Source organism: Bombus flavifrons, chromosome 10 (genome assembly GCF_040668555.2).
Source record: "Bombus flavifrons isolate JBK064 chromosome 10, iyBomFlav1_principal, whole genome shotgun sequence".
NCBI lineage: Eukaryota > Metazoa > Arthropoda > Insecta > Hymenoptera > Apidae > Bombus > Bombus flavifrons.
In genome coordinates this window covers 3188742-3208932 of record NC_138451.1, presented here as the reverse complement: position 1 = coordinate 3208932, position 20191 = coordinate 3188742, and the positions used below count along the sequence as shown (strand labels likewise).

At 40.6% G+C, this 20191-nt stretch overlaps 3 protein-coding genes across 5 annotated transcripts in view; 1 reads left to right on the top strand and 2 right to left on the bottom strand.

The window, feature by feature from the left end:
• Positions 1–20191, top strand: part of Ance-3 (angiotensin-converting enzyme Ance-3) — a 55150-nt gene that overhangs the window by 22011 nt on the left and 12948 nt on the right. For all 3 annotated transcript variants that reach the window (XM_069121671.1, XM_069121669.1, XM_069121670.1), the window contains exon 11: positions 17622–17762. In XM_069121671.1, coding sequence (XP_068977772.1) covers positions 17622–17762 — 141 coding nt within the window. The remainder of the gene's footprint in view (positions 1–17621; positions 17763–20191) is intronic.
• On the bottom strand, positions 798–3982 carry LOC138184355 (probable serine/threonine-protein kinase kinX). Its single transcript, XM_081833755.1, is given in 4 exon segments — positions 798–2347; positions 2714–2737; positions 2740–2854; positions 3954–3982. Coding segments are annotated over 4 exon segments (1476 nt in total). The 3' UTR covers positions 798–1039.
• Positions 4262–15034, bottom strand: LOC138184052 (uncharacterized). Its single transcript, XM_069121718.1, has 3 exons — positions 13463–15034; positions 11822–12790; positions 4262–5768 (listed from the first exon to the last, which is right to left on the bottom strand). Exons 1-3 carry the CDS (start codon positions 13529–13531, stop codon positions 5382–5384), a joined length of 1425 nt encoding a protein of 474 aa, XP_068977819.1. The 5' UTR covers positions 13532–15034; the 3' UTR covers positions 4262–5381.

The following is a 20191-nucleotide window of genomic DNA, read 5'->3' as shown; positions in this document are numbered from 1 at the left end:
GAAACATTTGCTGATTTTTGATGCGTGAAAGTATCGTGAGTTTCTAAATTACCATCATCAATTAAAGATATATGAATTATACATCGTTATTGACGTCTAGGAATATTTTACTACAGCCGGAAGTTAAATTACTGGATTTAAGAGAAGAGTTAAACACGATCTTATATTACTCGATTATTAGGTAATTTCCTCATGATAATCATTACTTTTCGCGAAGTAGCAGTTTAGATAGTAATTTTACAAGATCAGAAGATTGATCTAAACTTCAATTCAATACATAAAAATGTAAATTCAGAAAAGAATGATTTTTAATCCTTTGTAATTGAAATTTTACGAGTACTTCCCCAAAAAGAATCTACTCTTGGGGAACAGAACAATTCGAGAAATATGCATATCGATTGAAGCGTTAACAAGTTTTCCGTGAGAAACTCACGTAATTGCAGTCATGCGTTTAATTATTCCCGAGAAATTAATCTAATGGAAGAGAAACACGCGAAGACCGATAAGAAAACAAGGTCTCCAGACTGTATAGTATTACAAGCATATTTATTTACATTAAACAGAAAATCCTAAATTATTCCTAAAAATAAGAATCCTGAACATCTTTGCTTCTGGAGAATCAACGATGCTGGAAATCAGTCAAAATATACATTTTACATTACACGAAACAACTAGAAGATCGTTACTATGAACAGTTTTACTGAATTAAACAGCATTAAAATATGTACATTTTTCTTTACATGATGGTATACATTTATTTGAATTCTTCAAGTAGTGTTAGTAAAATTTGATTTATAAATTAAATATTTCCTCAAAAAGTAATTCAATTTCAGTGATTATCAATTCAATTCAAGTGATTATCAAAGAGGATAATCTTTATACAGGGTAAAACGTTACCTTAATAAATAGAAAAATCAAAGTGACACGAAAAACGATCCTCTACTTGTTTTAAACAATATATAATAATACATACGATCCTTGTCATCCCTAATTTATCACTCATTACAAATTCAATGCACCCGATGCACAATTCGATCTTCTACTGTCTCGATCGAATATTTCTCTTCTTACGTCCATCATTAGCTTCTATATTCTTCTCATCTTCTCTCGAATCTCCTCGGTCCTTCCATCCATGAGAACTACCTTGGTCCCAATCAAGATTCACTGGTACTGGCACTTGAACCCAATAAGGGAATGGTTTCTCTACTGGTACTGGTACCGGCTTTGTCACATACACTTCGTACGGTCTGTCCACCGGTACTTTGATTGCTACTGGATAAGGTTTCTTTACCTCCACTTTAATTGGTCTCTCCACAGTATACGGTTTTGGCACTGGTACCTTTATCGGTATCAGTACCGGTCTTTCCACAGGTACAGGGAAAGGTGCATCGACTGGTACCTTAATCTCAACAGGGTACGGTTTGGCTACAGGCACCGGATACGGTTTAGCGACCTCCACAGGGTACGGTTTCGGTATTGGGACTGGATAAGGTCGATTTACGACGACCTTGACTGGTACTGGTACCTTCTTCTCCACTTCGTAGGGTTGTGGTACCTTAACCGGTACTTTGACCTCGTAGGGCACTGTCTTATCGACGGTGTACGGCTGTGGTATCGGCACCTTTACCTCCACCGGTATCTTTTTCTCGACGGTGTACGGCTGGGGAACTGGAATTTCCACTTTGTACGGTACCGGCCGATCCACCTTCACTCCGTATGGTACCTTCTTCTCCACTGTGTACGGCTCTGGTACCTCGACAGGTACATTTACAAACACTTTGACAGGGTATGGTACCTTTTTCTCAATTGTGTAAGGGTGTGGTACCGGCACCTTCACCTCGTAGGGTATATGTTTATACACAGAATATGGTACTTTTTTCTCTACAGTCACAGGTACTGGAATCTTCTTCTCAACTGTTAACACTTTTGGCCTTTCCCAAGCTGAAACCTGTTGCAGAGACAAATCGCTCCTTGGAAATCTTTTCCAACCTTCGTTTCTGATTCTACTTGGCCATTCTTTAAACGACCTTGATCTGAATCTTCTGGAGTACACCCAGTCCTCCGTGTCGTCCTCTGGTTCTCCTTCGTCTTCTAAAGACGAGGAATGACTCTCGTAAGTGAAATCCTCGCGATAAGGAACTTTTCGCGTATTGGAGTAAGATTCCCGAATTTTCTTTGATTCAGTGGTGACATTTCCGCCTTCCAACGCTTTTTCCACTGCTCTTTCGGCTGCCCTTTCTGCAGCCTTTTCTACCGCGAGCTCCGCTGCCCTTTCGAGGTCCTCTTTTCGGGTGGCGGAACAAGTTAGGATGATAGAGAAGCATAATAACGCGATGATGCTTTGCTGCTGTGTAGAAATTCCATAATTATTAGTTGAAAACGTTGAATTTTTATGGAATAGGAAAAAGAGTAAAACATTTTTAAGACATTTTTAAAACGTATTTTTGGAAAATGTTATCGAATCAAGGTGTATCATTGTTTTATACAAGATGAGTAGGAGATTCGATGGATACATCGATTTCCATGAAAAAAGTATCAAAATAATTGGAATTTAGTACTTTCTAGTACTACTTGCAATTGAAATGTCGATTAAAATTTCAAAAGAGAAATAAGATGATATAGTTCACCTTTGATCCGTTAAAATATTCGCGAAAGGAGGAAAAGGAAGAATCTACTTAGTGAAACTCAAAGGTTGAAGATTCAAAATACCAACCAGTTGCCCCATGATTTTTCCTAGCCGCGGTGATAGATCAAGGTGCACTGAATCCAAACGAATGCTGCTCCAGTATTATTTATACACGGTGGACAACTTTCGCCTGTTCGACCAGCTAAATCTTTATAGACTTCGCGATATCTAGCTTGTGACAATTATCCACTGTTAAACGGTCACTGTTTTTCATGGGAATGGTCCAGCGGAAACGTACAGGCATTTATTATTCGACTCGTAAAACTGTTTTATTTCCCGAGAAATAATTTTAGAACATTTTTGCCGGATATTATTTTCACGGAAGCAATTACGATCGAAGGGAAGAATTTTCTATAACCAATCGCTTGAATACCTTTTTAATTACTCACAGATACTTAAATTGTAATCGAATAAGCGTGAAATTTCTATCTTTTAATTTTTAATTGTATAATTAAACGTAAAAATTTGCGATGTCAACTAGAATTCGAACTAGCATTAGAAAATATTAATATTTTCAGAACGTAACATATAAATCTGCTGCATCAATTTTCTAAAATTTTGCTAATAAATATTTTCATCTTTGTCGATGTATCATTGCATATCACGTTGAAGATGAGAATTTTCTTTTACATATACGATATTATTTTTCAATATATACGCGTGTATAAAACATATATTTCTTTAGAATTCATTGCAGCAGCTATAAATCGTTAAAAATTGGACATTTGATCGGTTTCAAAAATACCAGGAATCTTTCAATCATTCGATATATTTATTTGAATAACGTATCAGAAATAGTTATTTCCTATGTCACTAAATTATTCAACGGCGTTATCTAAAACGATTTAAACTTTCCGACACCTGATCCAATCGTATCCTAAATTTAAAAAAATTAAAAGTGGGAAGAAAATAACTAATTTACACAACTTCAAAAACCATGAAAATCTATTTACGATGCACCAACGCAAAGGTTCTAGTTCATTAATCTGATGAAAAGCTCGTCAGGAAGGCAACGCTATTTGCGTTCGTCGGATGAAAGCGAATGACCACTTTCTATAAGCAATCGTAAAACTACGCGAACCCTGAACTACTACGAAGCCACGTTTTTCTATTCTCTGGAGCGAACGTTCCAGAATTTCTACCGCGGAACTCGCTACAAACAAAAATTGCAACTATAGTAATCTATCATTTGTTATTAGTCGTCCCTTTCGTAATATTCCATTTGTACGTTCAGTCAGCCTCTCGCATCCTTAGGTTTCTTTCTTACCGTAGATCTTCATCGATCACACGAGCCATTGAGTTTCTCGTGTCTGGAACAAGTGAAACGAAAACCGGTATAAAAGTTCTTCGTGGCAGTCTTGCCATTTTAAATCGCGCCGCTTTCTTCCTCTGGCTCGACAATCAGATTAAATATATTCTCTGGTTCGCAACTTTGCGTGTCTTACGTTGAAAAATTTTCCAATCAAACAGATTCATAGCTAAACAGGAAACGTAGAAAGTTTCGACGAAAGTCACGAAACTTGATTCTGTTGTTCCCGAATTGAATTACTCAAGTTGAGATGAGCGTATTACGATTACAATTACCATGTTACGGTACGTATAGCGATATTAAATTTTTTTCATTAAAAATCACATAATTTCGAAGCTTCTTTCTGGGAATGAAATTTGAGAAACATTTTACGAGTAAATAGAAGAGATTACGATTATTCTTTGGTCGATTATTACGTTTATTTTAATCATGTTAGAATTGTGTAATTTTCTGTCGATTATTATTGACGTTATTATTAGTTACGAGGAAAGTGTCGATCATGGTCGGAAGTTATGTCGTGGAAGTTCCATACGAATCAACAAGGAACATCAATGCAGATAATCGGAACGAAGGCAAACGTGACCGGAAGGAAATCGATATCTTGGATTTCGTTGCATTTATGTAAAAAATACATCGTATCTTTTATCTAAATTATTCTAATGTTGTTTTCGGCCCTTATACATGTTTGCAAATTTATATTCGAATGTTATCTTATTGGAAACTTATAGAAATAAATTAATTAAGAATCGTAATATCGATATTTCTGTTACATAAATAGAAATTATTTAAAAAGCGATAATTACTAATGGCATCAATGCGCATGTACTACGGTAGAAACTATTCCGTCGATACGCCAATGCAGAACCAGAAAATGCATTCCACGGAATGTAGGTTGCAGTTCAAGTTTAATAATCGATGACATAGAAATTTTGAAATTCGCTACCTTTGAATTCTTTTTAATAAAACCAATTCCCCTGAAATTCCTCTGAAATTGCTGATACTGGTTAAACTGCGAATACAATTTGTACAATTTCATATCCTTGTGGCTACAAATAGAAGATAGAGAACCTAAAGAGAAATTAATTTCCTTCTGACCCTCCTTCTCTCACTTTAAGAGCCTATACTTTAGATAATTTATATATTTTTACATATAATATACGTTTCCATTTCCTACAAATGAGTAAAAATCCACAATCTAACTCCTAAATAATTCTAATAACTCTAAACAGCGAAACGCCTTCGATTCCACTTACGGTATTTGTACACACAAAAAGAAACGGAGAGAGCCACTCAACAATTACCATTGACTCCAAATTTCGCACTAGGAGACGCCCTAACAAAACAAAATTATTCTAACGTTCACCATGCTATTCACATTCGTCGCTTTCAATCGTGATATTTAACCTCGTCCACGTCCTTTTCCTCTTCTACTGGTACAGAAACGGGTACTTTAACAGCATAGGGAACAGGCTTCTCAACAGAGTAAGGCACAGGTTTCGTCACGTGGACAGGTATAGGTCTATGAATTGGTACCTTCACCAGCACAGGCACCGGTTTTTCCACGGTATAAGGTACCTCCTTTTCCACGGGATATGGTGCTGGTACCGGAATCTTCACTTTCACAGGGATAGGTTTATCAACAGTTACAGGTACAGGTCTTGGTACCTTAACTGTCACAGGTACAGGTACTGGTTTATCAATGGGATAAGGGACAGGCTTGGAAACTAGCACAGGATATGGTTTAGGTACCGGTATCGGTATCGGTTGTTCCACCTCGATTTTTACAGGATAATGCACCACTTTTTCGACAGGATACGGTTGAGGCACGTGTACCGGTACTTTTATTGCTACTGGAATTTTTCGTTCGATAGGGATTGGTTCGGGTATTGGTACCTTAACTTCATACTGAACTTTCTTCTCTACTGGAAAGGGGTCAGGTATGTAAACCTTGAAAGGTACCGGACGATTGACCGGTACTTGAACCGGATAAGGTACTTCTTTGATCACTGGTACCGGTTTAGGTATCTTCAGTGGAACTTTGACGAAGACTTCTACCGGGTATGGTATTTTCTTTACGACTGGGTAAGGTTGTGGTACAGGTACTTTAACAGGGTACGGTATGTTCTTGACGATGGGATATCGTATCGTTTTTTCGACTGGATAAGGCATTGCAACTTTTTTTATCACGGTTACCATCTTGTGCACGTCCTCGTGCACGTGGCGGCCTAGAACTTGACCCTCTCGGGGTACTCCGGCTGGTATATCATTGGATTCTGGGATGCAGAGATCGTTGCTGTTGACTGTCATTTCTTTGAGATTTTCCGCTTCTGCTTGCTGGTCTTCCAAGGGCTCATTGTAGGAGTCGTCTGTAATGATCTCGTTTAATTAATATTTATGTACCGTTGGTGCAAATATAAGTAGTATAACGATCGCTATATTGTATAAAAAAATGTGTTGTGAAAAAATTCTAGACGAGGAAAAGAGAAATTTGCAGCCTCACGGCTATAGGTTTTTATTTTAATGAAAATGGACTTCTTACAAAGCGCTTACTATAAGAAGATATTATAACTGATAAATTTACGTACACGTTTCTTCTATCGACTTTGTAGATCTTGGTCCTCGATCTGTCTTCTGCAAAGCACCGCTCGTTTTCTCTTCAGCAACAGGAAAGTTTCGTTCTTGTTTAAAGTACTCCCGTGGCCGTGTACTCATAGTTTGATAACATTTGTCAGAAATCGAAACTTGTTTCCGATTAATGCGATGACCAGACGATGTTGCCACGGCGAATATCAACAAGATTGCCGTATTTCTCTACAAGTGGAACAGATGAATTTTTTTACAAAAATTATAACATTCTCGAAATTCACTTTTCAACATGATCACACGATATTCAGACACTTGGATGCAAATTTAGACATTCTTCTCGTTCCTCTCTTGTTTCAGAACGTACCATGTAATCCATCGTATAGATTAAGATCCTGGTGTCCGTAAGATTGAAAATTCTAACTAGAAAATTACAAACTATACAATTACTAGGTAAATTACGTGGTTCTACTAGATTTTGAAGAATTTGCGATGCACGTTCCAAACTGAACAGAAGTAAATCAGTTGTGTCGATTTACTATCTTTTATATAGTCGTTCCTCCATCCAGAGACTGTGCACAAGTTGATGGATTCACCAAGAGGGGACGCGTCTTCGCTTTCGCGTCTTTTGTCGAGAGTGAAACTCATCCAGATAACGTCCCGGTCAGGAGCTATCGATTCGAAGAACCTAACTCTTGTTCAATTGGAACGAACAGAATCAAGCATCTAGAAATGGAGCGACACTGAATGTTGGTGAATGAGTTTCAGTCAAGTTCAGTCGGCGTTTTCACGCCTTTTGCGACAACGTTTTTCCCTGTTGCGGCGACCTTGAAATGCATTCCATCGAGAATGCTGGCCGCAACCGATCTCGATGCGAGTCACGCATAGAACGAAAGCGAAAGATCGCCTGACTCTCGCAGTCTTCGGGTGATATGCTTGAGATTTCTAGTCGAAACCGGTGCTTAATAAATTTAGCATATCTTTTAGATTCTTCGTTTCTAGCAGAAGATATCGAGTTAAAGATAATAAAGGAAGGAAAATTGATACTGAGATCGTAATTTCAAGAAACAATAATTCTAAATAATAGAAATAATAAAATTGCAGAGATTACATATACACGACTTTATCTCGAATAATCTAAACAGATTGAAATTTGTTTTACACGCGGTGCTAAAATTTTCCAAATATCTTATTATTCTGTAACGCTAATAGAAGACACTAACTGCTAACAAATGTTAGATCCAGCATATGTAAGCAGAGAAATTAAACGAATCAAGTTCTAACGTTTATGGCCTTCCGGATACCAACCGGAAAGATGTAAGCGACAAACCGTGCAAGACATTCACGGTCATGGACTATGTCGATGGAAACTGTGCCGCGGTTGTGGCCATAATCGAGCAAATGGTGGATAGTTCTTCGCAAAGATACACGTAATCGAAGAAGGGGAAAAGGAGAAAATATGGAATCGCGTTAACTGGAACTGTTTTACGGGGATTTCACGGCGGACACGCGATGATCACGGGACCGTGAACGAATTCTGATCCTTTTCTGCTTTTTGGTAGCGTTTCTGTCATGCTCGATACACCATGCAAATTTTTTCCATGCACATTGTTACTAACAACTGGTATCGCTCAGCAGAGAGTATAAGTTTTCTTCTTTCGTGTGGACACGAAACACGTTTCAAAGAATTTTTAGACATATATGGGAATTATGGAGGAACTGTGTTTTAAAATATTTCGAGAAATCTGCAAATCGTTATCAGAATGTTTCGAACTCGTTGGTTTCGTAATTATTTATTTTTATATTACTTTTTAGTGTCCAGGAAATTTTTATTCGTATTTTTGCATCGTTACGTCACTTCTTTGCGTACACGCATAACATATTCGTGAAAAAGGCCAAAATATTCGAATACTCTCGTGAGCCATTACAGGTTAAAATTGTAAGAAAAAGTCATTAAGAAATCGTTCGAAATTAAGAAATAAAAATTTCACTTTCAGATATTTGAATTTTTAAAGCGCACACTACTAGAACTAAATTCTGAAGTCAATATGCAAATAACTTTCTTTTTATCCTTAATGATGTGGTCATTACCATCAAAATTATTGAGCGTGAGAAAACTCCATTCAGGCAGCGCATTTTCGAATTTGGGTATCCTGTAATTGATTAATTATTGAAATCATTGCGATGTCTATAATTAAATTGAAGTCCCTCTAACGATATGTAAAATCAGCCTTATTGTATTAATTACGATTATTTAATAGATAAGCCATTGAATAACGAGGTGGAGTCACGCGACCGATTACAAACGAGACCTCTTGATGGAGAAAAACCATCTCGATTAATTAAAAGAATCCAGCTTCGTTACATAGAGCGCGTCATTAGCATAATTGCCGTTTTCGCTTTCGATGCGTGCACGGTGTATACTAACGAACTATTATTTATAGCAATTGTATGCCACGTTAGAAACGATTTATCGGATGTTCCACTCTTTTAAAGTTCTATTACGATCAGCGATTTAGAAAGATTTCAATTTAAATTTCCGGTCACAGCACCATTTATCTCGAATTGAAATCTAGTCATTATACGATTTATCGAATATTCGGTCCTGTCGCTGGTAGTCTCATTTCGAATGAACTGTTGTAACTGCAGCCGATATCGTTTCCCACAGTTGCTTAATTTTAATTTTCTTATATAACGATTCGATCGTCTCTGCAAACTTAAAACACGATATTATTTTCATTTAGCGATTCAGTCTCGAATTTAACTTTTTCTTTAACTACTCAGATTCCCAACACGCAAAAGTGAATATACCGATCATTGTAAAATTCGTACGGCTTCTTTACCGACGCTCGCTACGAGTAAAAGTTGAAGAAACTACCGAGTTACGCGCAAGTAGCGTTGCAGGGATGAAAATTCAGTTCGTAATTAGAAATCAATAATTAGAAATATCAAGAAAAATTAACGTATAAATTTATATCGATATATACTTATGATAATAAAATAAAGGAAGGAATAAAATGAAAAAGTTACGCACATGCCAGTTGTCCAAAATTTCACTAATTAAAAAAAGAAATGAAAGAGAACACCACAGGAACCAAGGTACGAATATTTAGATGCAAGTAGAAACGCTCCTCGCCCAGTCAAAAGTCACGAAGGGGAATTAGGACCGTTCCGGTCGGACACGAAGCGGCGAGTTTCTCTCCCATGACTATCTTTCGTACGAAGGGGAGGCCTCTCTCACTTTCAGCCTCGGTGGAAGTCGCGTGCGGTTCGATTGCATAAGAGTTGCCGGCTTGTTCGACGGACGAGCACGAAGCGTGTGATTCGTGAGTCAAGTGACTGTGCTTGGGCACGGTCGAAGTGGGTCGAAGCGCAAAAGTCAAACTCATTGTATATCATGAATATCGTTACACGCAAAAATTGAACAAGGAAATTCGACTTTCGTTTACCGTGACCTTGCAAGGAGAAAATATTTCTTTATTTACATTCTCGATACGTTTTTTTTTTTTTTTTTTTTTTGTTCATTTCCACTTTCGGTTTATTCGTTTAAATTTTCTCTCTTGCTTTTTTATTTTTCTGTTTGCTACTGAATTGCAAACGTCAACGTGGGAGAATGAAATAAATCGTGGGCGTGATCCGTCGGCATACTCGGCTACTTCAAGCCCGAGCCAACGACGCGACGTCAATTAACGATTCCAACGAACAGAGAGCCACGTGCTCGAGTCTCTTTAATTAAAATAATGCTGCTGCTTTTTCGAGGAGTTCGCACAAGGCACGCGTACATTGAAATCGTATATAGCCGAAGAATCCATCGGGATTGCTTAACGAACGCGCAACGAAGATAATTGAAGGTTGCTGCTGAATCGTTGCTAAAGTTTCCGGTGCTTCCATCGAACTTGTACGCCTTGTCGATAATCGCTTTCCCTTTGGCGGTATTGTTCGGAACCGGCATACGCGTAGAAATTGTCAGACTCGCTCGAAAATTCAGAGCCACTGGTAATTGCTAATAAAAAGAGGGAAAAATAATACGTTCGATATAAGACGAAAGAAAGGTGGAAATCGATAAGATCGCGTTTTCACGAATCTTTTCCCGAGTATTCCGGTAATTCCGTGGAAAGTGGATATGGGTCAAAGAACAACGAGCTGTATATCGGTGCAAATTACGAGGACACGTTGACGGTAAGGGGCGATCAAGAGCATCGATTTGGCAAGCCCGTGTTGGCAGCGAGAGAAGTGGGTCGTGGTTCTGCCATCCGGTTTAGCGTGTCGTCGATAGAGCACGCGAATCTTCCGTGCACCTGCACGCATGGTCGGTCGGACTATTGGAAGAAAGTTTCAAGTAGAAAGTGAAACTCGCGAATTCGCGAACTCTGTCCCTTCGATCGAAGCACGTGGAAAGCGAGCATCCGATCGTGACACGGATTCTCCCACAGCCTTGTAATAATATCGACGATTCGAGGACTGTCGATCGACAGAGAACGTGAAATTGTTTCTAAGATCGTCGATGATAAATATCGTTGTAGAATAGTTAATGAATAGGAACGGCGAGGGACGTCGGTGAGTCGAGCACGCGGAAAACGAAAGTGGAAATTGTTAAACTAGTCGTGACGTCGCGTCGGTCGAAGGAATCCGAGGGAAGGTCGTATCGAGCGTGAAACAATACACCGTTCGATATTCTTTAGGTTATTAATGTTTATAATTCGTACAAAAATACATGTATTCTGCTATTTCGGTAGAAAAAAAAAAAGAGAAGGTGAGATAAGCGAGCTGTTGGGCGAAGATCGCTAAAGACGGGTTCCAACTACGAATCTCTCGATTTCTTCGTATCCATGACTCGCGTCGCCATGTTTGCGGGGTTCGTTACGATCGACCTCGGAGGAACCGGTCTCTGGAGCGGCGCGATGTGTTCGTTAGACTCGCGGCTCACCCCCGTCACGATCCAGGTACAAGAAGAAATACGTGAATAGACGCGTGCCATCGAGTACCGTTCCCTTCCGACTCTCGTCAATTTCGTTTCTTCTTTTCTCTCCTCTGTTTTCCTAAAGCTGCTCGTCGATTGCTCGATGTCGCCGGCACGTGATTACCATCCGAAAGATCGCTCGAATGGTAATCAAACCGGAACAAACGCGACTGGAACGAAGTTAATGATAACCGTGGCCACCCGCCCACTCGCTGCTGTAACCAGCGTCATGTACCGGAACTGCTACTGGTACTTTAACTGGGTACGGAACAGGTTTCTCGACCGGGTAGGGCACCGGTTTCTCGATGTGAACCGGATACGGTCTGTCTACTGGAACCTTAACTTCCACCGGCACCGGCCTTTCCACGGGGTAAGGTACTGGCTTCTCGACCGGATACGGCTGTGGTACCGGTACCTTTACCGGGACAGCGACTGGCTTCTCCACCGGAACTGGATACGGTCTGTCGACTGGTACTTTGACTGCGACTGGCACTGGTTTTTCCACTGGATAGGGTACTGGCCTGTCGATGTGCACGGGGTAGGGTTTGAGTACTGGCACGTGGATCGGACGATCAACAGGAACCTTCACCGGAACCAATCTTTCCACTGGATAGGGGGCTGGTACATGGACCGGAACTTTGACCGGCACTGGGACTGGTTTCTCGACTGGATACGGTTGTGGCACTGGTACCTTTACCGGATATGGTACGTGTTTCTCCACGGGGTAAGGCTGTGGAACCAAAACTTTGACGGGGTATGGGCGATCGACGGGTACGTGAACCGGATATGGAACCTTCTTCTCCACGGGGTACGGTTGGGGTACGTGTACTGGAACCTTGACGAGGACCTTGACTGGATAAGGCTTTTCCACCGGGTACGGTTGCGGTACTGGAACCTTCACAGGGACTGGGTAGGGTTTCTCCACGGGGTAAGGCACGTGTTTCTCCACGGGATATGGAACAGCTACGTTCTTAACAACGGTCACGGTCTTGATGTGTTCGTGTCCACCATCGTAGCCACCATAGCCACCATAGCCACCGCCATAGCCGCTGCCGCTTAATTCCAGACCACCGTGTCCACCAGATCCGATGTCATAACCACCGTCGTAGCTGTAACCGTAACCGAGACCCAACAGGCCGCGTTTCTCTTGTTTTTTCGTGGAATTGTCTTCCACCGAAGCTTCTGCTTTCTCAGACGTCTTCTCCTCGGCCCACGTGGACGAAACCAACAGGGCGATCGCTGTCGTGTAAACCTAGAAAACCACATCGGAACGTTAGTATTTGGTCGAAGACCGGATCACATAGTCGACTAGACCGGCTATGAAAACGAAAGCGATTCGAGAGACCGGTTGTAAACGGATCGTACGGGCGATTTCGAGTTTCTAGACCAAAAGACACCGGCTGAGTCGCGATTACTGGGATTTTCAGGGAATCCCCAGAAGCTGGATCAGATTCTATCGCAACGAGATCACTGTGCGCGAATCTACGAATCGACGTTACGGTTCTTGGAAGTACAAGTAAGTTACGATCGATTTGCTGGAAAGCAACGTCCCGATACAGAAACTACAGAACCAGCTCGAAATAGAAATCATTCACTGCGCGACGTGAACGCGTAAACGTATCTTTCTGGTCACTACTCGACCCCGTTGTTCCGGTCGCCGGTTTCTCGGACAGAGGCCGACAGTCGTTCCCCTTCGTCGTGTCACTCACGTACCAGGATTCTCATTTTTGCTCTCGAGATATTCCAGGTGCGTCCAGAAGTGAACTGGATGCTGATTGCCGCTGGTTCGTCGCCTTATATACGCGGCATACTTTCGCCTTCGCCACCCGGGCCCAACACACCGTACCCCCCTCGTTACACCTCTTTGTTCGCGTAGAACGACCACGATCGGCTACCACTCCCCTTTGGGAGACACACGACTCACCTCCCCACGCCACTCCGAAACGTCCCTCTCCTTAGGCAACAGTTTCGTTTTCTTCGTCGTCCAAGGCATCCCCACTGTTGACCACCGTGGATTCCACTGTTATGCGGATACCCGACATCGGTACCCCGATATGCGTATGAGTCGTTTTCAGTGCTAGACACCTGACGTAGCTGTGACGTTTATTTTAGACTTTTTTTCTGAGATGGAGTCTCGCGGAATTCCCGGTGAGTTTGAATTGTTGGTTGGACAGGTTGGGACAGGCTGCTGTTTAAGCGCTTTAAGACCGATCTATTATATGTGAATTACGTGACAGCTGAATTTCTCCGATATCGTAATTACTTTATTCTTGGTGAGTTTGAACAGAAGTAGATCGGTGGATTTCTGATATCGATCCTAACATCGTGCTGCTTTAGAACGAAAAGCTAATTTTTTCTACTTTCGTTTTTAATACGATTCTCGATCATCGGAATAAATATTTGGATTAACAGAATTGATTCTTTACCTACAATTCTGTGTTATAGTTTTCAAAGGTAGTAATATCTTGATTACTTTATTCATATTATTTCTATTCTGTCTCCATTGGATCATCGTGGTATCCTCGATGAATCGAAATTCTTGCGCCAAATTCTTCCTCCGTTCAACCTTCTCTCGTAACAATATTTTAGTCGCAATAATATTTTGCACAAAGAAAGAAAATTAGTTCCCGATTTATACGTTTCGCCTTGCCTGTGAAATCCTAATTGCTTCATTAGCGACGTTTATATTCGAAAGAGAAACATAAATAAGGAGAAAATTTTAAACGTAATACTCGTGCATCTGACGTAACGTGTCAAATGTCTCTCGTATACAAAAATCTCTCTGTCACGTTGCATCCGCACTCGTTCCTTTCTCCGTAGTTTCGCCCCAACTTCCGACTGTGCATAATTCGCATACCAAACTGTTGACGCGTCGAAAATATCTCTCTTTAATAGTCGCATCTCCTATGTATTTCTTCTCTTATTCTAAACCTCAACCTCGTTTGTAATCTCCATAGAACGCAATGAATCGACGAAGTATCGAACACAAAGGGTTCTTTCCATTTCGATCGACGTTTCAATACTATTTCTTAAGTCGCTACATAGAACTCGATACTATTGCGGTACATGAAATTTGCGCAACTGGCCCAATTCGACGAATATTATCCTCTTTTCTCCAACCGGACATGATCGTCGCCGGTAGACGATAATCGAATCGGTGCAACACGTTCCAACTCCTCTTCCCTTTCTCCCTGTTTTACCGTTCCGTTTTCGTCCTTCCTCTCTCGACGGCAACCTCGACGGTTACGTGTGCACCAAGCCGTAGGTGCTCACCCGTAAGGATTTATCCGCCGCCAATCTCGTGGGTGCAACCATTGCTCTCTTTCATGAGACACGCGGTCCTACGTCACGATTTCCCTCTCTTTTCCTAGTTTGTCCCCGGTTCCGTTTTCTGTCGCTACCGATTAAAAATCTGAAACCGCTTCTAGCATTTTCTCTATCGAGGAAGAAGAAAGTAAGAAATAACGTGATTCATTATTTACTTTTATTCTTGTAATTAACGTTTCATTTTTGTTTCCTGTAATTCATATGCCCCGAACAGTTTTATAGGTAGAGAAGTTACGATAATAGAAGTACGCTAGCTGTATTCCTATCAGCTGCTCTTATTAATTGCGATAATAGGAGCCGACGCGCGACGTTCGGATAACTGAAATTCACCGACAATTTCCATGCAAACGTTCAGTTGCGCATCGAACGTGTACGTCTTGAGAAAATAGAAGTTCTACGTAGGATTTCTCAATTAAAAGCTGTATACCTTGATACACTGTAAGGTACTTGATACGATGTTTCATGAGATAATTAACTCTCCATAGTATTAGCAATTTTATATACATACGATTGATCGATAGGAATACATTTCTACGTAAGGTCGGACACGAAGACAAGAAATCGAATCCTTGAAACGTTTTAATCCCTAAACTACGAATATACACGTGTTATACCTTATAAAACGTCTCGCGTTGCCATTAAAATTTGCAAGTTCTCTTCTCACCAAATGTTTTGTAACGTACACACACACACAACGCCTACTCGCATGATGGTCGTAGGAATGTATAATATACAATCGATGTCTATGCTGACCACTCGCGAGATCGTAGGAACGTTACGTAACGACTGTGCACGGCGAGATGCTCGCGATTACCGTGCGCACGATTTACATTCGATCGAAGGGAAATTGATGGTCGAAATGTGGGCAGTATATGAAACGATCGAGAACTGGCTTTATTTATAAAGGATACGTTTATAATAAATCATGTGCGTTAAATCGAGGTGTTTCACTATGAAGAATATGAGTTAACGCGAGATTTCATTTGGCCGTTCGACTGTTAGAAGAATAAAACCTTGAGACGAATCTACAAAAAGCAGGATTTGAAAGTCGAATCCATTTGACGGCGTTCGAATTATTATCTAACGTTAGATGGAAATATCAGAGATCGACGTTCCTGCCGGTTATTGGATGGATTTGGAATATCTGAAAAACTTTGGATCGATTTGACTAAAACGATGAAAATGGACTATCGCTTGTAAATCACAAGCCTTGCCATTCACAACGAAGGCTTCTCCTTGAATTCAATTACCGTCGTTTTCCTCGTCTCGAGATGGAAGCTTCGATCCTTACGGCCTATCGTCGATTTCTATCTTGAACCAAGCACGTGGGCAGGAGCTCAAATGTTAACGGATAAAAATTCGCCAGAATACGCGTATTTTCGCTGCTGCGTAACCGTCCGACAGACTTTTTTATCCCGTTCAATTTCACCTCTCTTGGTTACGTTCGATGGTATCAATCGTAATAGCCACCTTGGATTTCTTTTTTTTTTTTTTTTTTGCCTCTTTCACTAACGAATCGACGATCAACGATGAAATTTAGGCGAAAGAAACTTTCGGAGAAACCTTGGACTTCGAAGATATGGCCTAACCTTCGTGATTCGCTGGAAAATCGATATCTCGCTCGCTATACCATGTAGAATTCAAGATTGGCATCATCCTTTGCCATCGACTCCCTGTTATCCTTGTTATCTGATTATTCAGATTGATACCGCCGCTCGCATGTATAATCACGAGAGACGAACGGAGGCGGACAGTGATTTAAACCGTTAGAACATGTCGCGTGATTACATCGGTGAGAAATACATTTTCTTATGAAATGTTTTTTGAAAATTTCAACGTTAACTATGTACTTGAATAAAAACAAAAAGCGTACAGGTTTTGAGCAGTTTAACTTGCGACGGGTTCGCTTCCGACTCATTTCTACAAAAGCTTGTTTCTACAAAAAGAAAAAGCAAGTAGGTTATCGGCGAAAAAAAGCATTTAACGTGCGCACTGACGAAAGTAAGAATTCGTCGCGCGAAAGTGAAACCAAAAATCTCGGTCATCAAACAGCCACGGCGTAATTACGAGTCGTTATGAAACTATCGACGCTCCAGTCGAGGATCGGCCTGGAGACATTCCTTACTTTCGCGATCGCGGTCGTAATAATTTCCTCCGAATGGCCACGACGCAGCCTCTTTTCGATGGAAAGTAAACGAACAAGAGCGTAACAACGATCCGCGAAGGATAGTCCCCGCGTTTATTACGTAAAGGTCGTCGTCGATGAAGAGTCTCTGTGAAACGAGTCTCTCTTTTTCTCTCTCTCTCTCCCTCTGTCTTCTTTCCATCTTCCTTCTTTTTCACTTTCATCGCGTTACTGCTCCGAGAGAAGATCCATCCGAGAAAGAACAAGCACGACCTTCCGTGGAATCGTTGAAAGAAATCCTAAGCGGCGAATCGACCTCGTTGACACTGACCTTGAAGGAGACGTCGCGGTTTCTTCGTGGTTCGCAAAAAGTCGCCACGGTTGAGGTCGTTAAACGCTTCGCCAATTAATCGGCTCACGATCACCTCCCAATTCTTACCTAGTTCTGAATATCTGCTTGATAATTTTTTATTCGTCTCCGCCGTACCGTGGATTTGTTGTTGGCGGGAGTTCTCTGAGAGATTTTTCTCGGTCGATCGATATCGATACGCCGATGCGCGTTTAAATATGAAATTTGTCACAAGGAGATTGCACGACGCTCGTTAAGTTCGCTTTCTCCCATGTTTCGCAGGAACTTTGTGGCAGGGGTCCTTCAGTTTCAACTCTATCGCGCGTTGTGCGAAGCGGCTGGACAGAGGAACGTAGACGATCCCAGGAGACCACTGCACAGATGCGACTTCTACAGAAGCCCGGAAGCTGGTAGGATCTTAGGGTGAGTATTTTGATAGAATATTAACCATGAGTTTATGAGACAAGAACGTCGAATATAACATTAATATTAATTACGTGTATCGTTTTAAACGAAACGACGATTTTTTTTTAAAGTAAAATCAAGTAGTATAACGTATAGCGCATGTCGTCGAATAGTACTTGTAAGTTGTAATCTGTAAGCACGTTTGGTTCATGGAAGTATCTTAGCGCAGGTGGTACTGCGAAGCACTGCAAGTCCATAAAGGGTTGAACCAAAATTCAATATTGAGACATTCGGCACCAGTTGCGCGAGTATTAGGTAACGAGAAAAAAGCAACGATAGCCTGTCGTAAAAGGCGAACTTAACGTCACCGTTTGCCAGAAATATTCTCAACAAAGCGAACGACTTTCTCAACGACATGATAAATAGATTGAACGTAACCGCTGTCCGTTTCTTCTTGTGCCTGCTCGTGAGTAACGTTAGCGAAACAGTTCTACGTCTGATTGGACGGCCGCGCGGAAAAGACAGAAAAAAAGGAAGCAGGTGCGAAAGAAAAAGAGCGAAACGAAGCGCAGGAGCGCCGCTTTGGCAGCCAAAGGCCGCGTTATACCGTCATAAAGCGTGAACGCGTAACGTAACTCGGGCTAACAAGATTGACAAAGGAACACAGCACAGAAGATGTTTGAACGATTTCGTGAGGATCCGACTAATCGTGTTAGTTTTAACACTGCCTCGTTCATAGAAAGTCCATAAGGTCGAAGTATAACGATTAACTAACCGATAGAAAAAGTTCCGCTTTACGAAACACAGCATACTTTCCCTTTTCATCTGCCATATGCCCTGGCCATCATCGCTGGATCATTTTACGGAAGGAATGCTTGAGAATGCAGAAGATATATAGCAAGTCGTTTTCACTACATTCGCAACATCGTGCAAAAATTGTCGATCATTTATCATAGAAATGTTCTACTTTTAGAAATGTTGTTGTACATGTTACTTCGTGTTATTAGACTACGATATGCGAAGTTTCTGATTCTTTTCTATATTCATCTTTTTTTTAACAAGTATCGTTATCTTTCGTTTTTAAAATTCATTCTATATATCGTTCCACTGTGGAAATGGAAATTTTCTCCTTTATACAAAGTTTTCATCTTTTAACTTTTGCACATAGAGATATGATTCGAAGTAATGCAATATTTTAATTATATTATTATTTCTTTCCAACAAGCATGCAACGAGTAGGTGTTCCAATACTCGTGACCTAGCATAAAATCAGCGTAGGTGGTCTAAGGTTTTTACGCATTACCATCTATCTCGTGATGATACAAAGACATCGTCTGCGTTCCTCAACTTCCTTCGTCGTCCAATACAAAATTACATATTTCTCTAACCCGGTAGCAACTTGAAACGCGCCTGAACTTTGTTCCACCTGATAGAACATAGATTTTCGTATTTTACAGCTGTAGGAACATGGATTTTTTTCTCGACAGAATTTCGAAAGAGGGCACTTTCGAATATTTATATTTCGAATATTTAATAACGAGTTCGGTTAAAAATTCACGCTTCTCGAGAAAGTAAGAGGAATATTTTAAAAAATTGGAAGCACTTAGTTCACCTTCTTGGATATTTCTAACGAAAGAATCTCTCGAACGATGAATAAGAATAAAATGAAATCGATAAAAAGATGGGACTCTGTGTAAGATTTTGCGATTAACATATTCCAAGGTACCACAGGCGTAAGGAATGTGTTCCTCGCTTTTAAATAAAACGTGCTGGTTATCGACATCCGAAACTAATTTGATTTCCATAATTTTTCATAAATGTCAACGGACTACGAAAACAGGAATTTCAATTTTATCAGTTAAGCCAGACGGCGAATACGGGGATTGGTTTGGGACATCCGAAAAATTTTTTGCCGTAAGGGTTCTGATATTTTGACCTGATTAAAATTCAAGGCTAACGCCGAGTTTCCTACTTACATATTTGCATGGATACTCGACTGGCCTGTTCCTTCTACGATATCACTTTAATAATAGTTCAGACATGTTCCTCGAAATAACTGCAGTCTTTCATTCATGACATGTATATTTAATAAACATTACAAAATACTTCCATTCCCTGAGATTATTTAACGATAACGAAACACGCGTGTTAGATTGTACAGAAAAAAAATATCTGGTGTTCCTTTTGTAACAAGTCCTCGCTTGATGAATACATATTATATCATTTAGTCGAGGCTAACGTTAATAGCGTTGATGAGCGGATAGAACAGCGTCTTATGCGACGATCGAAAGTACACGCTATACTTTTACAAAACCGTGTCATCGATCGGTTACGTGACGAACGATTGCGAAAAACTTATATCAGAGTCGAAAAATCAAGTAGTCCACTGTAACGTTAGTTAGTTCTCCAATTTCTCGTGCATTGCAGCAAGATTACGCTTGTACAGA